The 16,695-nt window shown below is 41.6% G+C and overlaps 3 protein-coding genes across 3 annotated transcripts; all 3 read right to left on the bottom strand.

Moving 5' to 3' along the window:
* Positions 1-1,266: 1,266 nt before the first annotated feature.
* LOC149840172 (NADH:ubiquinone/plastoquinone oxidoreductase, chain 3 protein) lies at positions 1,267-3,137 on the bottom strand. The gene has a single exon (XM_090004360.1). It carries the CDS (start codon positions 3,135-3,137, stop codon positions 2,781-2,783), a length of 357 nt encoding a protein of 118 aa, XP_089860486.1. The 3' UTR covers positions 1,267-2,780.
* Positions 2,351-2,728, bottom strand: LOC149840173 (Ribosomal protein S12/S23 family protein). The gene is given in 1 exon segment (XM_090004359.1): positions 2,351-2,728. A coding segment is annotated over 1 exon segment (378 nt).
* Positions 3,138-11,170: 8,033 nt separating the features above from the next.
* LOC149840171 (geraniol 8-hydroxylase-like) lies at positions 11,171-13,771 on the bottom strand. Its single transcript, XM_090003062.1, has 2 exons — positions 12,855-13,771; positions 11,171-11,940 (listed from the first exon to the last, which is right to left on the bottom strand). Exons 1-2 carry the CDS (start codon positions 13,740-13,742, stop codon positions 11,317-11,319), a joined length of 1,512 nt encoding a protein of 503 aa, XP_089859188.1. The 5' UTR covers positions 13,743-13,771; the 3' UTR covers positions 11,171-11,316.
* Between the last annotated feature and the right edge of the window lie 2,924 nt (positions 13,772-16,695).

The following is a 16,695-nucleotide window of genomic DNA, read 5'->3' as shown; positions in this document are numbered from 1 at the left end:
GGAACCGTATGTTGATGGGTACAGTATCGCTTTCCTGTGCCACTCAAGTGTACGACATCTGTCATGCTTAGGCCCCTTCTTCCTTGTCCACCACCTGACAGTGCAGGCGCCAGTCCCCGAATTTGTGGAGTAGGTGATTGACTAGCAATGCAAAGAAAAGGCTAGATCAAGAAAAGGGGGTACTACGAGCCCTCTGCCCTACGCATCTAACCAGCTCACATGGTTCACTGGTTCCACCGACTAGACCCTTAGAGTGATGTCGTCAATATAGAGGTGCGCCTGTCAGTAGGGGGTGTGTTGTCCCTATTGGCTGGGCTCTTCCCCATAAGGCCGCACGTCCGAGCATAAGCGCCCTCTTGCTACCCATATGCGAGGCACCATCTTAGCCTTCCCTGACCAGGATCGCTCCCACACCTGTAGCGTTTGTGATCGGCCTCCTCAACTATGTATCGATCGAAAGGTTGTCAAGTGGAGGCTTTGGAACATCGATTCCACTGGGCGACACAACTGCCAAGGGGGGTGTTATGTCTAGTATATCCCCCTTATCCCTGACATGCTATGGTGCCCCAGGGTGGGGTAGCAGCGGGTCGAGTTCGTATCACCGTGGAGCAACTACAACGTCCAGATCAGATATATCTACTTGGCAATTCATCCAGTGACTTCACGATCCCCAAAGAAGCCCCAAGAAGCATCAAACATTTCTAATGAGATCCATAGAGCAATTCTTAGATAGCAAGCACTAGCTCCCGGTGCTACTTCATAAAAAGCAAGATAAGATAAGATAAAAGAGAATGAAATGCACATGGTGGTAATTATAGCAATTCTTTTTGCACCTAAAAAACATTCGAAAGCACCTGCTACAGAACTGTCAAGTAAAGGCAAAACTACTATAAGTAGATACATTCTTTGTCTTAAGGAGACAACAAAAAATTAGACAAAGACAGAGCAACCTGTGTGTGATTAGATGAAAAGGATCGGCAGATCCGTAGTTCTTACGGGGGATCAATCTGTATCTATGAAATTATGATAACATCTCATAGCACCACCACAAGTACCACACCAACCACCAAAAGAACGATTAAAGCACCAACAGAACAATCACCCTTACCGAGATGGAGTGCCACGAGAAAGACAAAATAGAACTGGCTTTAGCAACAACAACTAATTTTTTTCCCTAACCAATTCAACATATTCTACACAAAGGTAGTACTATTCCTAAGCATCTCTTCCATCTGCATATCCCAAATCCATTCATGTTGTTATCAATTTTCACCCCTTGTCTCTATCATATCTCATTTATTTCTCGTTGAGTATGCAAACACAATAAAATACCCTTTGCCTATAGGGACCAAATGAATGAAAGCTTAGATCTGTTATAGACCGGAAACTCAGATTGAAAAAAATGCCCCAAGCCCACTCAACCCATCCAACCCGAAAGCCCTAATGGACCCTCCAGCCAGTTTTCGTGAAGTTGATTAAGTAGTATGGAGCTCGCATATTTCTGCCCGAATCAGAGATTAATGAAGGTTCTGAAAGAAAGGAAGAAAGCATGAGTCTTTTGTCGCTTTCTCTTAACCTTACTAAACTCCTATTTGGATCTCCCACTCAACCGCCTGTCCCATCCCCTTCTATCGGAATGGGATGGTATTATGCACAAGAACGTGATAAACATCCCGAGGACCATCGAACCAGATCACTGCACTCCCACGGGACCATTCGACTTCCAGGCCGGCCAAGGGTGCGTCAGCACATCAAGCTCCGCCAACAGCTTATCCTAGTGCGTCAGTAGGGATTCACCCTCCGTCCTCAAAGCACTTTTACAAATCCCCTCAACCCCCACAACTACGACACCTTTAAGCTCAAATCGCCAGGCCCACAAACGAAAGTTTGCCTTTTGACCTCAGCCCCTCCAGGTTATACTTCACCAAGTTTCCTCAAGTACGACGGCACGGGAAATCCAAAAGCCCACCTTCTTTAGCAACAGGCCACTAAAGATCCGTTGCTCATTTGCTTGTTCCAAAGAAGTCTAACCTACCTGAAATGGTTCATCTCGTTGGAGCCCGACTCTATCAAGACATTCGTCGAGCTGGCAAACAAATTCATCCACCGCTCTTTCATAACCTCGATCTCCACTATTAGCTGGAAGACACCTGCCAAAGACCTAACAAGTCCTTTATGGCATTCATCGGAAGCTGGCGTGCCTGGCATGGCATCAAGGGTGTCCCCACCAAAAAAAGAAAAGGAATAGTTTGACATGATCCCAGTGAACACAGTCAAGCCTCTATCAGGCTATATTGAGATTGGGCAGTGCACTGGGACTTTGAATCGTTCATCTAGAGGCATCTTCCATTCATCTCTCTTTTGGTCTTTCTGCACCATATTTAGATCTGCCCCTTCTTCAATCCAGAATTCCCAGCAAATCCTTGACTCCTCGAATACGATGGGATTTCACACTTGGCAAATCTTTCACTCTACCTCCTTTGATTAACACTATAGGATGTTCCTAGGAATTATGACATTTGCTCAGAATGTGAGCAAATATATCATGTTGATTGCTCAACTGTACTTTGGCTATCTTACGTAGATCTGAATTAGGTTTTTTTGGTGTTCTCATCGAAACACGCAGGCATGATCCTTGCTTCTAGGGACATTGATCTGAAGCTTGAGTACAGTCCGTGCACCATTTTTCTTCTCTACCATGACGAATCAATTGATTTAATGTAGGCATCACTCTTTCCTTTGTCCTTCCCCCCGATTTTTGCCCTATCACTAACTTGTGGTTACTCCCAATCCGAAGCACCCCTTTTCCATTCATAGAGAAATCCAATCATCAAAATCAATAAAAAGGCCATCATGGACCAAGATCCAAACAAATCAATCTTGTTGGGAGGTACTGCCCAAGGAAAGGAAAAGGTTACTTTTGGATCAGGGATAATAAATAAAATAGGAACCAGATAAAATAGTATATCAGAACGACTTCTGGCATCACTGGAAGGATCAAAACTACATTCGTTGGCCAATAATTTTTCTGGATAGGTCAAACTATTGGAAGCAAATGGAAAAGGAACACCGAGTGGGATTAAAGAAACTAGCAGTTTGATCACTAAATAGATACGAATAGGTGCAAATTCTGACATCACCACAACCCACCACTTCATTCTCTCGCTATGCTCGCAACACTCCTTGCTCGTAGAGCGGTATACCAAAAAAGAAAGATTAACTATGATATTTCCTTATTCGTTCCCCTATATAGGCTTGCATAGCACGCAATAGGCATCGTAGCCGTTTTTATAGGCTCAGAGAGTACAAAAGACACTCTAATCTCTTCGTTTGCAGTTACAACTTGCGTAGCTCTAGCTGTAGGTGTCATAGCAGGAGTGTGCGCTAGCGCACTTACGAAAGATTTTCAGGCTGTTTGCTATGGAAAGATGTAATGTTTGAAGTAGGGCCACCTTTAGATCTAAGATAGCATTCTATGATCTTCGCATGAGATGTCCGCCACTACTATAGCGGCAAGGTAGTTCCTATGAACTCAAAGAGGGTAGGACCTTTAGTTAATAGGGTAAACTAGACCAAAGTTTCTGTGAACAACTATAGAATAGAAGGCTACTATTATAATATAAAAAATACTACTATTGGAAACTCAAAAAATGTCACTCTTCCTCCTCTCCTCTCCATTGAACCAGTCGATATGAGCATTCTGTGTCTTCGGCAGGCACATCCGATAAAAATGCCACTAGCACTGCTAAACTGTACCAGCCAGTAGAATCAAGGCGTGGCTTTGACAAACAAGTCAAACAGGATGCCTGCAAAGGGCGAGCACCAACCCAACCCGGCGGCACCCTGAGTGAGTGTCAACAGTCAAGCAACAACTCTCATCTAGATGGCAACTCATTTAACAAAAAGAAAAAGCCTACATAGGCTTCAAATGTGTTTTGACCACAACACGGTCTTTGGACAGTCCCTAGACCGTTAAGGGCCCACTCAACCAAACAATAGTGTCGACTGTGTCGTGACTTCCTACACACGGAAGGCACTATTGGCCCGACATACATGAAGTACATACTTTTACAGGCCCACTTACTTTGACAATAACCTTCACTCTTTTTTACATGAATAAAGACCCTACGCACTCCTGTGCTTTACAAGTTGCTCAAATGGTACGACCGCATTAGTAATCATCAGTTTCGTATATGGAACTCTTTAGCTATCTCATCGCGGAACCAAAATGATCATGCTACGAAAAAAGACTTTTTGTCTATGTCTTTCTTTCATAGAATAAAGGGTCTCTCACATCTGCCTTCGACTCTGATTATCACAACATCATGGGTCACTTCCTCAACTTCACATAACAGAGAAGTCGTCTCAACCAAACAAACTCTTTCCTTGTTTGATTGGATGCCCTCTGCCATAGACTCGTTACACGGTGATAAGAATGTTGTCTCGCTTCATCGCTCACTTGACAAAACTCGTTCTATACTAGAATGGGAAAGCCATCAAAGTCGTGTATTGCACCTTATAATAGATCCTCCACTAAGTGTAAACACATATCTCGTGGTAGACTGATGCTTATCTGGGTCTCCAGCCCAGTCAGCATCGGTGTATCAGCATAAGTCGCCTGTTCTGTGCCACTGCACAAACAAAGGTCCTATGTACCTATAATGTACCACAATATTTGCTTCATTGCCTGCTATAGACACCCAAATTTTGACCAAGAAAAAATGATCAAATCGGAAAAAGGGCGTGACTATGCCACTATACCAACCTTGAAGCGATCACAATACCCTCCTCGCCAACCCCCCATTTTTAGCAGAATTACTCAGATTAATGAATATCCATGTTGAGAATCCTAATGGGAGTGACGTGGACAATGGTGGGACCCATGTGGGGAATCCTAGGGATGGTCACATGGATTCTAGAGGTCCTTATGGTGAATTCATTGTGAGTGGCAATTTATCTCTAGGTCTTTCAAGCCTAGCCATCTTCCATGGCTGCCAACTCCTTGTTGAGCAAAAAAATTAGCATTAATGGTGCCTCTTCATATTGGTGATTCTCGACCGTCCACAACCAAACATGGTTCTGCTTTGAACGATGATTCGTCTATTTCCAATGGTGATACCTAGTCCTTCGGCGATCTGGTATGCCCTAATCCCTATGAACTCAGTGAAAATCTTTAGCTGGAACGTGAGAGGCTCATAAGTAGCGAAAAGAAGCGAGATTAGGAAATGTTTGTCCTCGACCACATATCTGCTTCTAAGTGGAAAAGAAAAAAAAGGTAGATTGATGTTACTCTATTAAGGTGAAATGGAAACGGTGGGACTAGAGAATTGGCATTCCTCCCCAAAATGTTGTGCCACATTCTTTGCCTGTGGGAACCCTTTTATATTGATGTTAGTCTTGTTGCTGAATCCAGTCAATTTCTTATGATTAATTAGAGGTCTAATGGTTTTAATATTATAATAAGGTATCTATGCCTCATTCCTATTAAGCAAAGAACCCTTTGGAAAGATATTAAGAATTTCCAGCCTTCTGAACCTTGGTTACTCATTGGGGACTGAAATGTTTTGACTTCTAGGAGTCAGAACCCCCAGCTTGGGAGGACGTCCAAGATTTGAAAGACACTATCCGTTATTTCTCCCTCTTGGAACTTACTAATGGTAGTGTGAAGTTCCCATGGCATAATGCTCGCCAAGCTGACCAGCTTATTGCCACAAAGATAGACAGAGCATATGTCAATAATTGTTGGCTAGATTCCTTCCCGAAATCCAAGTTGACTATCCTTAGAAAATCCCTCTTGGATCACAATGCACTTATTGTTAACTGTAATGTAAGATCCAGTTGGGGTTACCCCCCTTTTCGATTTAGAAAGATGTGGACCAGGATAAGTGCAGAAGCATTGTTGAGAATAGCTGGAGTACCCCTTGGCCCTTCGATGTTGCGTGTGACTCTTAAGCTAACTGAAGTAAAGAGAAGACTGTCGGAATGGAACCATAATGAGATGGGTTCGATCTTTGACCAAAATGACTCGGTTTGAAGTCGAATGCTTTATATGAATTCAGACATAGAGCAATCAGGCCGCCTTGACTATGGTGAGTCAGAGTCAACTCAACAAGCTTTTGGAGATGGAGGAATCCTACTAGCATAAAAATCTAGGAGCACTTGGCTCAAAGTGGAGGACCGGAACACAACCTTCTTCCATGCTGCCATCAAAGCATCCATAGTCCATAGAAAGTTCATGAAATTTTTTTGATGAGAGGATGGATCCAAAATTGAGAATCAAGAAGCACCATTAATGCTCAAGAAGTTGCTTCTTTAAAGTCTTATTTTCTGACATTCTTGATCATGATACAAGGCTTGCAGGTATCTGTGAATTGGTGGTTAGTGGGGAGGAGAACCATATGCTACTTTAGCTGATGGAAGATGTTGAGATAGAGAATGTTGTCTTCGAAGCCGATGGTGACAAAGCCTCGAGTCTGGATGGGTTTGCTGGATGCTTCTACCAGATCTACTGGGACATAGTAGGTAAAGATGTATAACGAGTTGTCAAAGATGATTTTGAAAAAAGGTACTCTTCTCTTGAAACATATAAATATGACTAATCTGGTTCTTATTCCTCAGAGGGTGCATCTGCTCTTAAGGATTTTTGACTTGAATGTTAATGAACTTACATAAAGTTTCTTCTCGTTGCTCCCATTCTGTGTTATATGCAACTTTCTATAGAAAATTCTTTTTTCTAAGGTGATGGTCAATCGCATGTGACCGATACTCCAGCGCATAATCTCTTATTTATTTGAAGAGAGCCTTCTTGAAGGGCAAGTCCATTCAAGACATCATCCAGCTAGCTCATGAATTGGTCCATAGTCTTTATACCAGCAAGCGAGGAGCGATCATGCTAAAATAAGACTTCTCAAAAGCGTTGTATCAGTTGGACTTTTTTGAGAGAATCTCTATCCACACTTGGCTTTGATTGTAAGTGGGTTGACTTGGTGATGGAATGCGTGTCCATGGTCTTGTTTGCGGTTTCGATTAATTGGATTCTAGGGAAACTCTTTAAAGCTATGAGTGGTTTTGGGCAAGGGAATCCGATTTCTCCATACCAGTTTCTCATTATCATGGAGCATCTATCCAGAATAATCCTTTTGGCTACTAGAAGTCGATGGCTCCGTCCTCATCAAAGCTTTCAATGGGACTACACATTCCTTTTTTGTGGACGATGCCTTATTCACTATAGACCAGACTCCCCCAAGAAAGAATATAAGTAGTAGATAAAGAAAAAAAGGGACAAGCCTCTAGTCTCTTGATTAGCAAAGGCAAGTCAAAGGTGTTCACTTTTCATCTATCTCCTACTAGACAGAGGAAAGTGGTGAGCGGGTTGGAAGCATGCCTCTCTCCCTACCTTTGACCCTTGTTCCATGGTAGCCGTTGATATGTGCTCCCCTATGTTGGACAAAATTCCATCCAGACTCTCTTTGTGGAAAGGGTTTTTGTTATCAAGGGTAGGTAGGCTGGTCCTTATTAAATCAGTCCATAGTGGTATGCCAATTTCTTGGCTTTCGTCCTTTCTTCTCCCTATGTCTGTTGTGGGCAAAACAGAGAAGATTTGACGTTCTTTCATTTGGAAAGATTTCAATCATAAGGGCTATTGGCGTGAGATCAAGTATGTAAACCAATGACATATGGTGAGCATCCAGTCCATCATGGACATGAATAAGGCACTATTGGTGAAGCGTGCATGGGTTCTTCTTACTCAGGTGAATTCGTGGGTTAAGACTATGCAAATAAAAGACCTATAAAAGGAAATACAAAAATGAAAAGGGTCTTCGGGCTAGAAAAGCAGTCGATGGATGATTGGTAATGGTAAGACTATTGACTTCTGGTTTGACCCATGGGTAGGCCACTACAGTCTAATAGCTCTCCTCCCAGATATGAGTGCTTCTACTTTTATTGTCAAACCTGGTAGAAAAGTGTAGAATATGGTTAAAAAGGGTGTGTCTAGTGAGTGTGTTATTGATTCTAGAGCGGGCCAGACATACCCTCTTCTTGTTGAGGCTATATTTGGTAACTATTTCTTTTAGTGAGGGGGAGGATTCAATCTTTTGGGATTATACGGCGGCTGGTGTCTATATAGTTAAGTTTGCTTGGGAAGCTTATAGCTCTATTGGTTAGCCGTTTTGGTGGGCCAAGCAACTATGGTGCCCAAATCACTCTCCTAGAGTGGCGATCACATTGTGGCTGGTGTTGGACAATCGACTCAATACTTGTGATCAATTGAAGAGGTTTGACCATTCATTAACTAGTGAGCATCTGCCCTCTTTTTAATCAGGATAAGGAGAATGCGGATCACCTATTCTTGAATTGTCAGATCTCCAGAGCCTGATGGACTTGTGTCACGTGGTTGTTTGAGAAAACATTTTGCTTTGGTCGATCTATAGTGAGAAAAATTCAAGTATGGCTTGTGACTAGTTTCAAATCGAAGTGGTTAACTAATGCTTGGATGAAGGATTGCCAATCAAATGGTTTTTTAACGTATGCTAGAAACGATGCCTTCTTCCAGAGGTTAATCGTTAATCTCGGCGATCTAGCTAGCTCGCTATTGAGGTGGGCAATTAGGGTCTTTCTCTCGAAAGATCCTTCTCGACCTACCTGTGATTTTAATCAAATCTTTGGTGGCTCCATCATCACTCTTACTCTATTTTGTCGAAGGAAGGGTGACACTCATTGAACATCTATTCGGTTCTCGTGAAACATGAGTGGTGGATTGGTTACGCTCTTAGAGACTTGACATGTGCTTACGTTGTTGCTGGGAACATCTTACGATGCCTCCACCTTGAGTGGTGAGGGAGTCGATCACAACATCTTAAGAGACAACAACCCACCCCTATGAAGAATATGAAACCATTTGCCTTACCGCACTTCCATGCATGGCTTGCTGATACTTAATTGATTGAAAGAAGGGAGGAACAATGTGTTAGTGGGAAGCCTTTTGATCTACCAGAGTGAAGTGATATGCGAAAGTTCAAACGAAAGTAGGAGACATTCGATGACGGGCCTTGGCCTTAGAAATAACATTAGATCATGGGATCATATGAGGGAGCTAGTGCTTTTTAGCCATTCCTGCCTTCCTACCTGTTCTACCGGAAAGGCAAGAGCATCCTATTCAAGCTTCCCCACGCTTAGTCCCAGATCTGCGATATGCGAAAGAAGGAGCTTCATGAACCTTGAAGCTGTCTCTGTTTAAGTGGCATCCTACCCATCAACATCGAAGTAGGAAGTGGATCTAGAACATTCAATCAAGATTTCGTTCCCACGCAGGTAGCAACAAGAAAGCCAGTTTCTTACGTGTGCACCCTCAAAGTGAGTCCATATATGAAGAGTGAACCCAGAAAGAGAGGCAGAGGCGGGAGGGAAAAAGGCTTCAGTCTTGGTTGCTAGAGGGGGGGGGGGGGGGGTGGGGCAATTTCCCACCCAACCCCTCATCCTCTCCAGAAAAAGCTTCAGATTCTATAATTGTAGAGGCGAGAGATGAGTTTTGCCGGTTCTAGGCGCAGCTAGCTCTACCTATAAAAGAACCTCATGCTAGCACACCAGACTTGGGGATCTCCATCCAGGTGTCTTTCTGTACTGGCCGCCTTGTGGTGTGGAGTTGACATTCCGAAGGCCCAATGTTGGTGCAAGCGATAGCGAGCGGGTTGAACAGGGTGACTTTACTTTAGCGAGCGACAATAATGCAAGCCCACCTTGATTGACGGGCCGCAGCCGATACTTTTCTCCCTAAGGCAAAGCCAAAGGATCATATCCCTTCACTGAAGAGGCAAAGCCGATGACCAAAAGAAGAAGGCGAAGCTTCCTTACGAGGCTAAACCGAAACTACTTACTATAACAGGGACTAACAAACCACAAAACAAGACCTTTCTTTTGCTGACCACAAATATTGTTATTATTATTATAACAATCATGTCACCAATAATGATACTATCATATTATTATTCGTAGCAAACACCCGTGGTGCTACTTCTGTTAAAGTTTTACTATCCATAATTGAATGGAATCTAATACAACTCGATCATCTCCGTCCAGCTGATCCATCTGGACAGCTAGGATCAATCAACAACCCGGTGAATATCTTAGCTGTTGATTGGACAACAAGGATTGAATGTAGGATGAAATCCACCGTATGTCAAATGATCTGTAGCTCTACTCTTCCTTTGGATATGAAAACATTCTGTTGGGGAAGGTCAGGTATGACATGGGATCCACATCTTATCTAACCTTGATACACTCTTTGCAGGAAGGTTTCTAAGTGCACTCAAACACATTTTTGTGATTTTGATTTTTTTGGGCCTAGCTCAAGAGAAAACTACCAATCACTATTATACATCGGCAAGCCTCTTTTTGGTAAAACCATTAAGGTCTTTCTTGCCCGCCAAAGAGTACGCTTTAGTGAAAATTGTTGTAGAAGAAATCTGTTTCTTATATATAATCACTAGAATATGAGAACTAATGTGTGAACTGCGAATAACATAGATTTTTTGTTCTTTTTTCTTGAATCTAGCTCTACGGATGTGATCTGCAAGCTTGGTTTTATAATAACCCGCTCTTGAATCATTCAATTTTGATGCATAAATGATCTTGAACCCTGGTCCAACGGGGCAAGGCAGGGCGGGGGCCGTTTCCCCCCTGTCCACTCTCATCCCTACTCATAAATATATCGGTTAGGTACATTCTTTAACTCTTGACTTTTCAATTGCTCAACCTTTCATCTCACTACTTATTATAAACCACTACTCACTATCATAGTGACAAATATAGCGGGATTTATGAAAATCTTGCGATAGTATCGTGAGAAATTGCCCGAAAGTTTATAACGGCAATTTCTTGCAAGATTTTCAAAATATAGTGAGATTTATGAAAAAACATAAATGCCGTGATTTAAATGCAATATTTACGTTTTAAACTGCTATTTATTGCAAAAAAATGTGTATTTTTATTTTTAAATAAATTTTATTAATATTTTCTTATAAAAAATAAATTTTATGTTTTTTAATTTATTATTTTATTGCCAAAAAAATGCTAGATTTTATGAAAATTTTTCAAATTCTCGCAAGTTTTTGAAAAACAAGAAATTGCCGTTTAAAACGTTTGTCACTATGATCACTATTAACGCATGCCATTTTAACTCACCCAACATTTCAACTTATCAACTCACGACTTACACTTAACAACGTGCATAGTGCAACTCTGGCAGTTTTAACTTAACGTTTGACATACGAAACTTATTTGCATCACCTTTCATCACAAATACATGCTGGTTTCATCTTATGCAGTGTTTTCCAATGCCCACATGGTAGGAATTACTTTCAAAGGCACAGCCTTCTGTAGGGTGAGGCCAAACATGTCCCCCATATCAAGCTCCTCTGGTGCCATCCCATCAGGAAGCTTCCAAGAGAAAGAGTGGATGAGAGAAGCCAGCATCAGATGAACCATGCGCTCGGCCAGAGGAAGGCCAATGCAGATCCTCCTGCCCGCTCCGAAAGGAATTAACTTTAAATCCCGGCCCTTGAAATTTATTTCCGACCCGACGAACCTCTCCGGCAAAAATGACGTCGGGTCTTCCCAGACTTTCTCATCCCTCCCGATAGCCCAAGCATTAACAATCACTTGGGTGTGCTTTGGAATGGTGAACCCCGCCACCTCCACGGTTGCGTCTGCTCTATGTGGTATGAGAAGCGGAATCGGTGGGTGCAATCTCAGGGTCTCTTTCACGACTGCTTGGAAGAAAGGCAGCCGAGCTATGTCAGCCTCTTCGATGGGTCGATCGCCACCGATGGCATCGTCGAGCTCAGACCGAAGAGCGGCCATTTTATCGGGATGATGCAGCAGTTCAGCCATTGCCCACTCGACAGTGGAGGAGCTTGTGTCGCTGCCAGCAGTAAACATGTCCTGCTTATCATGAAAGAAAACCTGCATCAGGTGGATCTGGAGAGAAGATGTGTTACTGGAAGGGTGGGGAGAGGAGATCAGGTCCAAGGAGTCCATTCATCATGATGATGAACGACACACCTGAAGCCGCCAGCATGATACGTGTTTATAATGAATTTCAGCCGTTCATTTTCAAACGACTGATGCCGTTCATCCAGAAGAACAATGTCAACAAAAATAAATTTTTTGGGACCCATTTAGGTGACAAGTGAGAACTGGGTTCTGAATCACACACATTTAAATCAAACTCAAATTATGAAAACAAATGCAACTTGTTCAAGGAGATCTCCTTGTTCCACCTTACATCTATCTATAAATAAATAAAACTAAAATAAAACGTCGAAAAACATAAATAAATTTAATAATAAAAAATAAAAGTCAATTGACATCTCTCTCTCTCACACACACAGGGGCGTAGCTAGGATTCATGTGGGGGGGGGCAAACAGGGGTGTAGGAAAAAAAAATTATTTGTGTGATAGCCGGGGGGGGGGGGTTCGGGGCGCTGCCCCCGAATTTTTTTTTTTTGAGATAAAATAAAAAATGGCTACAATTATTAATAAAAATCTATTTCATATGGACAAATCAAACTATTTGCTGCAGTCAGGGCCGGGCTAGGACTGGACTGGGCTACAAAAATGGATAAAAATCTATTTCATATGGAATCAGGGCTGGGCTAGGACTGAGCTTTTAAAAACAAAACAAAAAAAATTAACTGTTTTCGGACCCCCCCCCCTTAGCTACGCCCTTGCACACACAGACACAAGGTTCCAGTCACTACACTGTGTATCGTAAAATTAATTTATTGCGAGATTTTTTTTTTTTGCCCACAAAAACGGTATCGTAAAGGCAGAGGCACAGAGTCAGGGATTCATACCATCATCAAGGCTTTGATAACGTCCCTTGTTAACTCTGAACCAGGCACTGCACTGTGCTGCAGCAGAACATCCAAGAAATCGTTGTTGGTCAGAGCGCACCCAGTTGCAGAGTAAGACTCCAGCCGCTTCGTGATCATCTCATCGCAAAGGTCATGCAGCTGCTGGCCGTGAGCAGTCATGGCTTGTCGTATGCCTTGAGGATCGATCCACCTCAGCGCCGGGAAGTAGTCGGAGAGGTTCGGCTTCCCGGCCGTTTCCATGATCTTCCGCACCAGATCTTTGAACTCTTGCGCGGATTCCGACTCGAGATCGGCCACGTCTTGCGAGAAAAACATGTTCGATACAAGATTCAGCGAAGTAATGAACGTGCACCGTCCTATATCGACCGTGCGCCCGTCCACACAGACCGCTCGGATGTGTCGAATTAGGTCTCGCACCTTCTGCTCTCGCAGGCCTTTCATCCCATCTAGTCGCTTGGAAGAGAAGATCTCTGTGTTGCAGATCCGCCTTAGCTCTCGCCATCTCGAGCCGAGTTGGTTCCACACCATCGAGTGCTCGCTGTGCCGGAGCGCAGTCGTTGCGTCTAATACGGTTCGGCCCGCGAACACTTGGTCGTGCTTCTGCAGGACCTCTTCGGCCATTTTGGCCGATGAAACCACCACGGTGATTCGCATGCCCAGCCGTAGTGTCATCATGGGCCCGTATGTTTTAGAGAGCTGGTACAGCGATTCATTGGGCTTATTCCCAAGCTTGAAGAGGGAGCCCACTATAGGGAGACCCACGGGACCTGGTGGGAGTTTGCTACTCTTTCTCAATAATAGGAGAAAGCCATACACGCACAGCAACAAAGTACAAGCCCATAGCATGAGATCAATAGGTTCTTCCATGGACTCTCTCTCTCTCTCTTTGGCTTTTGAACCTTTTTTTTATGAGTCAAACTAGGTTTATATACTCTTTAGTGGGGTACGCTTGAAGGAAGGAGGTCAGATCTGGTGATTCGTCAAAACACAAATTTGTGTGTGTTATTAAATCATCACAGTTCATATCCATAAATCACCTATGGCCCTCAAGGAAAAGCTGATGTCGTTATTACACCAAATATTGAAGGCTGTGAACGTGGATCATTTCAAAGCACACAAAAATTTGTGTTTTGTGTTTTGACTTTTGAGGAATCACCAGATCTGTTCTCCAAAAACAATTTATTAAAGAAGAGCGTTTCAAGGTAACGTAAGAGGATGACGAGGTGTCTATTTTTTATTCATCTTTTTTATATATATATATTTTATGCATTCTTCCTTTTATATATTACATAAAATATATATTATTTATAAAAATATATATTTTATCTATACGACTACTATCAAGCTGAGACGACAAGCACATGTTCTGGCTTTACTTGTTTAAGCTAAACGAGCTACTGGCACATGAGAGCTGTCGTTGACTTATCATGGTTGGGTCGTGTAAGGTTGGGTGGTCCTGTCTTCAACCCGAAGTTTTACCTTGCAGTGTGGTGGGCCTATTTAGTAACCAGGTTCTTGATAGGGGTTGTCAATAGGTTGAGTTTGACCTGGTCCTGACCCATACAAAGCCCTCTAAGGTCAGGGTTTGCTGATAAACAAGAAGGGCTGATTAGAATTTGGGTTGAACCCGAAGGGTCCCATTAATATATGGAGTCGGGTATGATTTGTGAAATTTCAAAATGGATCTGAGCCTAACCCGAGTTTCAATTAATAACCATAATTTTTTAATGTAAAAATGATAAAAAGTATTATTTTACCGAGTATGGTTGTTCATGTAATTCTTATAAGATCAGGGTATAGTTTCTTTTATGATGGGTCTGATTAAACTCTGTTCCAAACGAGACTTGCTATTGTGATTCGACTGATTCGTCCTATCGCTTTGATTAGTTTTGTATAAGAAAGATGAAATGATATTTATTAACTTCATTAATACTCTGCAATGCAATTTATTGGCTCTCATTTTTTAGTAACTTGTGTTATTTGTTTGAATACTGACAGTCTGTGAAACGACGTTCCCTTCATATATGAATGACATGTCGCACAACTACTGGATGGTGTGATTATCATTTGCTTCATGAATGAGTAACAAATAAACTGATGGTTCCTTTATAAACCTCGTGTTTGTGAATCGAACATATAACCTGCTTTATCACAAATGGGGTATCGATATCGATGAAGGAGACGAGGAAGGCGACGACGATAGCTACATGACCAGTGATGGCGATTCAGACGTATATTGTCTAAACATCGTGTCCATTTTCTTCAAAATTCATCTCTTTTATATCATTTATGCGATTTATGTTGTGTACTGTATAATGGAATTTCAATATTGTTTATTGAATATTCTGCTAATTTAAATATCGTTTATTGAAAAAATACTAATAAACGGTGAAATCGATTTGCACAAGCAATGATAGTGCACCTTTACCATGATTTCTGTTCATAAATAGAGAGATTGTCACCCAGTTGTGACCGACATAGGCGTCAATCCGTAAATCGTTATACCATCACAATTTACAAAATGGTGTCTGTCTTTTAGACAATGAGCATTGTCTAAGTGAACGATACGTACCATCATGATTTACACAATGACCTATGAAGGCTATATGGTGTAGCGATTTGCTATTACGGGCAATGTCTATGTCATCAATTTTTCCTAATCGCTTTTATAGGCGATTAAAAAAGATGGTTTAAGGATTTCGGGTTTTGCTTCAACGATAAAAAATGAGTTAGATTATTGAATATAAACGATTTCATTCAGAAATAAAAATAACGACATATCATTGTAACTTCGTAACTACAAATCCACATGAATTACATGATTTATAACAACATTCGTATATAAAAAATATTAGTAGTTGGTTATAATGTCTATGAGCAACTGAAGATACATCCTCTCCAACTAAACGAGCTCAGTAGTAATGGCATCCCACTGTACCTTATTTCTCAGTAAACGAGCTTTGTTATTTTGTTAAACTCTTAACAAATCTGACAATGTGGAAATTGGGTCATGCAAAGAGGCATGACAACTAACTTGATGGTAATACTTAAAAATAATCTACACGTGATTCATGTGTTTCATAGCTCACTTTCGAATTGATCTGAGTCTGTCATGAAACAGAAAATATAAGACACTGCATTAAGTTTCACAAGAAATGCAAACATCCTCCCAACATTGATTATATACCGAAAGACTTGTAAAACTGAAGCTATCATTATGAAAAATCTGGTCGGGAGGATCGAAGGTTGCAACGTTGGAAATTACATTTGTACACTATAAGAATCCTGTGGATTAACGATGACCTAAATCCGTCACTAATCCATCGCTAAACAACTTAGCGACGGATTAACGTCCGATTAGAGACGAATAACTTTCATTAGCGACAGAATATATCTATCGCTCATTCCATCGCTACGTAGCGACAAAATATATCTATCGCCAGTTCTGTCGCTAAGTTGCAATGGAATAACAAATGCAACATCCATTGCAAGGCCGCCGTTACTGTGCGGCGACTTCGATTTTGCGACGGATTTAAAATCGTCGCTAATCCGTCGCTACATTTAACGTTAATAGTAATTAGCGATGGATATATCCGTCGCTAATATGTCGCAAACAAGGAAAAAAAATTTAAAAAAATATTTGAAAATTAAATATCGATAAAAAATTTCTTGTGATACAATTTATATTTTTTGTGAATAAAAAACAAAGTACATATCAAAATACATATAAAAGGAAACTAAAATAATTAATCGATCCACTGTAAAATTCGTAAGTTCTAATTATTTATAATTCAACATTTATATTTTTGAAACAAAAAGA

The sequence above is a fragment of the Nuphar pumila genome, chromosome 4 (assembly GCF_984573655.1).
Source record: "Nuphar pumila chromosome 4, dmNupPumi1.hap1.1, whole genome shotgun sequence".
NCBI lineage: Eukaryota > Viridiplantae > Streptophyta > Magnoliopsida > Nymphaeales > Nymphaeaceae > Nuphar > Nuphar pumila.
The sequence above is the reverse complement of the archived record's forward strand: the minus strand, read 5'-3'. Positions and strand labels throughout refer to the sequence as shown.

Excerpts from the sequence above, each read along its gene's own strand:
- LOC149840171 (XM_090003062.1), bottom strand. The coding sequence starts at position 13,742 with ATGGAAGAACCTATTGATCTCATGCTATGGGCTTGTACTTTGTTGCTG. Across the intron at positions 11,941-12,854 it reads TTATCAAAGCCTTGATGATG|GACATGTTTACTGCTGGCAG; the intron begins GTATGAATCCCT and ends CATGATAAGCAG.
- LOC149840172 (XM_090004360.1), bottom strand. The coding sequence starts at position 3,137 with ATGTCAGAATTTGCACCTATTCGTATCTATTTAGTGATCAAACTGCTA.